General features: G+C 35.0%; 1 protein-coding gene across 1 annotated transcript in view; it reads right to left on the bottom strand.

The window, feature by feature from the left end:
- The window catches only part of SLC18B1 (solute carrier family 18, subfamily B, member 1), a 47,869-nt gene continuing 44,361 nt past the window's right edge, over positions 1–3,508 (bottom strand). Inside the window, exons 10-14 of the mRNA XM_012665173.1 lie at positions 2,462–2,557; positions 1,227–1,301; positions 441–534; positions 292–344; positions 1–67 (exon numbers count right to left, since the gene is read on the bottom strand). Coding sequence (XP_012520627.1) covers positions 1–67; positions 292–344; positions 441–534; positions 1,227–1,301; positions 2,462–2,557 — 385 coding nt within the window. The remainder of the gene's footprint in view (positions 68–291; positions 345–440; positions 535–1,226; positions 1,302–2,461; positions 2,558–3,508) is intronic.

Here is a 3,508-nt window from a genome sequence, read left to right on the forward strand (position 1 = left end):
CTACAGTTCATTAGGCAAGAGAGCAGTTTTTTCTTCCTCTGTGCTGAGGATGTTTTGAGATTCAGATCTACATTGAGGGAGAGAAGAAAAGAATTTCAATATTTCTCATCTTAAAAAAAAACCAGCATCTGCATCTCTATCCAAATATCCCCTTAAAAGTGTCTATCAAGTGATGAGCCTCAGAGTGCCCAGAAATCCAGTGACTAGAAGAATGGATGTAAAATGTTATTTCTTTTCCACTTGCACAGGCTGACTTTTAAAGGGAGAAAAAAGTCCAAAAGTTGACCATACCTTCTTCTTCTCCTTGAGTGCTCCAGTACATAAAATAAGCCCATGGCTAATCCCTTTAATACAATTAAAGATACTGGTTAATGTAAATTCCACAAATCAAGTTTCTCCACAAATGTAAGGGGAATGAAAATAAAAGATTGGTTACTCACACTTATCAGAGCCCACAGACCTTGTATAGCTGCTGCCCATTCAAAACCAATTTTCTCATACAGAAATCCACCCAGTGTTGGTCCTATAAAAGCACTAACAATGGAAAGAAGAAAGAGTATACAATAGTGCAAATTAAGTATTACTTCATAAAAGTTGCATGATCCCTCAATCATAGGGCTTCCTTAAATTGGAACCATAAGTACTAAAGAAAATAGCCAATTCCTGGGCATAGCATGGGGTATAAGAAAACAGTTCTACCGGATAATGATGATTTTTAAATTTTTAAGCAATTTCAAAATTGTAACTACTTCTGGAAAGTTGGTAGCTTATATAAAAATAAAAAAGATGACACACATTTAAAAAATTCTTTAAATTATTGTGTTCTCAGCATTTACATCTAATATATCTCAATTCAATACATATTTATTAACTACATACTACATTGCTAGCATACAGTTACCCTTCTGATAGAGAGTAAAAAATAAACAAATGATAAATAATTGAGTAAATTTTAAAAATCTGAGACATGTTTCTATTAAAGGAATTTATAAATATCACTTATATAAGATAAAGTATATGAAACCATTTGATTAGGTATTAAAACTGCTGGTATAACCACGGATTGTGGAGTCAGAGGGTATGGATTAGAACTTGGCTCTGCCCTAGATGAACTATTTGTCTTTGAGAAATTCATCTGACCTCTCAGCATCTCAATTTCTTCATCTGTAAAATGGGCATAGTATTTTCCATCTTGTACATGTGAATAAAATTCAATGACTACTCACCCAACCGACCACATTGCACTAAAGAGACCTGATACGAGTCCCAACGTATATAATCCCTCTTCAAAGCCATTTTCACTGCAAAAAGAGACATGAGTGTATCCATTATTAAAAGGAAAACCTGCATGAAAGAAAAAATTTATTATAGATAAATTAAGATAAACCAGGGATAATATGGACAAAACCAATAGCAAGAACACTGTACTTCTAAGATAAATAATGAATCTAATTTGAAGGAATTTTCATAGGTATACTCCATGGTTTTCTACAAATAATTTTATTACATATATAAGACATGATATTAAGAATCATGAACCATTAGCATTAAATGCTTATAAAAATATATAATTAACTAACAAATTCTTAAAATGAGCTAAAGATATAAAGAGAATAATAGGCCAGGCCCAGTGGCTCACACCTGTAATTCTAGCACTCTGGGAGGCCAAGGTGGGCGGATTGTTTGAGCTCAGGAGTTCAAGACCAGCCTGAGCAAGAGCGAGATCCCATCTCTACTAAAAATAGAAAGAAATTATCTGGACAACTAAAAATATATAGAAAAAATTAGCCAGGCATGGTGGCGCATGCCTGTAGTCCCAGCTACCTGGGAGGCTGAGGCAGTAGGATTGCTTGAGCCCAGGAGTTTGAGGTTGCTGTGAGCTAGGCTCATGCCACGGCACTCTGGCCCGGGCAACAAAGTGAGACTCTGTCTCAAAAAAAAAAAAAAAAAAAAAAATTCAAATTAAAAATAAATTAAAGAGAATAATGGCAACTTTTAGCAAACACAGAGGCAGCTCCTTATTCCTAAAAGAATTGTTGAAGTGACCCAGCACAGCCACAGTCACAGTGCCTATTAAACAAAAGAATGATGGCCAAGTGACAGATGCCTGGTTGCTCTATGCTCTTGTATGGACCTCCTCCATGAAAGAGGAACGATGCTGAGCCCTTTTCATTTTCTTTAGCTTTTCAAAATTATATATATACTGAGACATAAACCAAGCCAACCATCTATCCACAACCCATTTTAGCTATTATTGTATTAATGTTACTATATATTACCATTTATATTATTGTATTATTATTTAGACTATTTATATCACAATAGTATATGCTATGAAATCATGAAGATTTAATATTGCGGAACAAATATCCAACATGCAAGACTATTGAGAAATTCTAGAAAGCCTATGATGCTCACTGCTATTTATAATACAGCTCTTCAAGCAATGGAAGTAACTTACTATGCACAACTGAGAATTTCCGGGAAAGTTGGAATTATACTCATTCCAGCAGAGATGCCATGTACAACTAATATCAGCACCAGCAGCCAGAGCTGACTATAAAGGGGTTTTGGAGAAAACAAAAGCAAAAACATTAGCATTTTAAGAGACACAAAGCTTAATGCTAAGGAGGGCAGGATCCCAGAGAAGTTAGTTACACGAATTCTGTGCCCAGTCTCATTCTCATTCCCATTTGACCTCATTTCATTCAGTCAGAGCTCCCATTAGCTTTTTACATTTTGAGGGCAAAAAAAAAATCACCCTAATATCTCAATCTCTTTGGTCACATATATCACATGTCTGAAGCCAACCTGCCTTCTCACCATACAAAATCTTTTCAAAATTGGTTAAAATGTCAATAATAATACTGTTCATTTGATCACTTGGCTTTGAAATTTAATCAGCTGAAAAATGGCATAGAAGGGAAGTGGTAAAGGAAGAGACAGGAAACTAACATTTGTTCCATGTTGGGGCACTCTGCTGGTTACTTAACGTACATTATCCCATTTAATTCTTGGAATGTAAATACTACTATCAGCTCCTTTTTGTAGATGAGAAAACTGAGGCTCTTGGAAGGTAAGCGATTTGCCCAAGTTCACACTACTAGTAAGTGACAAAGCCAAAATGCAAACCCAAGTCTGAAGAAGTCTGAAATCCCTCTCTTTCCATAATATCATGTTTTAACCCAGAAGTACCAAAAACGGTCTAAGAAGATCACTTTATTTTAGCAAATAAATTACACTAAACAAGCTTTAATGAACAGCTACTACATGCTAACAATGACACAGAAACAAAAAAAGATTTAGTCCCTGCCTGAAGGAAGAAGGAAGAGTAGAAAAAAACAAAAATATATTCTATGAACTATCAACGAAAGGTGGGTAGCAACAAATGCTATTTTCAAATTAAAGTACAAACAAGTATGCAATTGAAACAGAGGGAGAACAAGCATTTTTGTCATTTGATGCAGATTTTATGCATTCCTGTCTGTTTGTATCACTGCTAGCTTCT

Source organism: Propithecus coquereli, unplaced genomic scaffold (assembly GCF_000956105.1).
Source record: "Propithecus coquereli isolate 6110/MARCELLA unplaced genomic scaffold, Pcoq_1.0 Scaffold98, whole genome shotgun sequence".
Taxonomy (NCBI): Eukaryota; Metazoa; Chordata; class Mammalia; order Primates; family Indriidae; genus Propithecus; species Propithecus coquereli.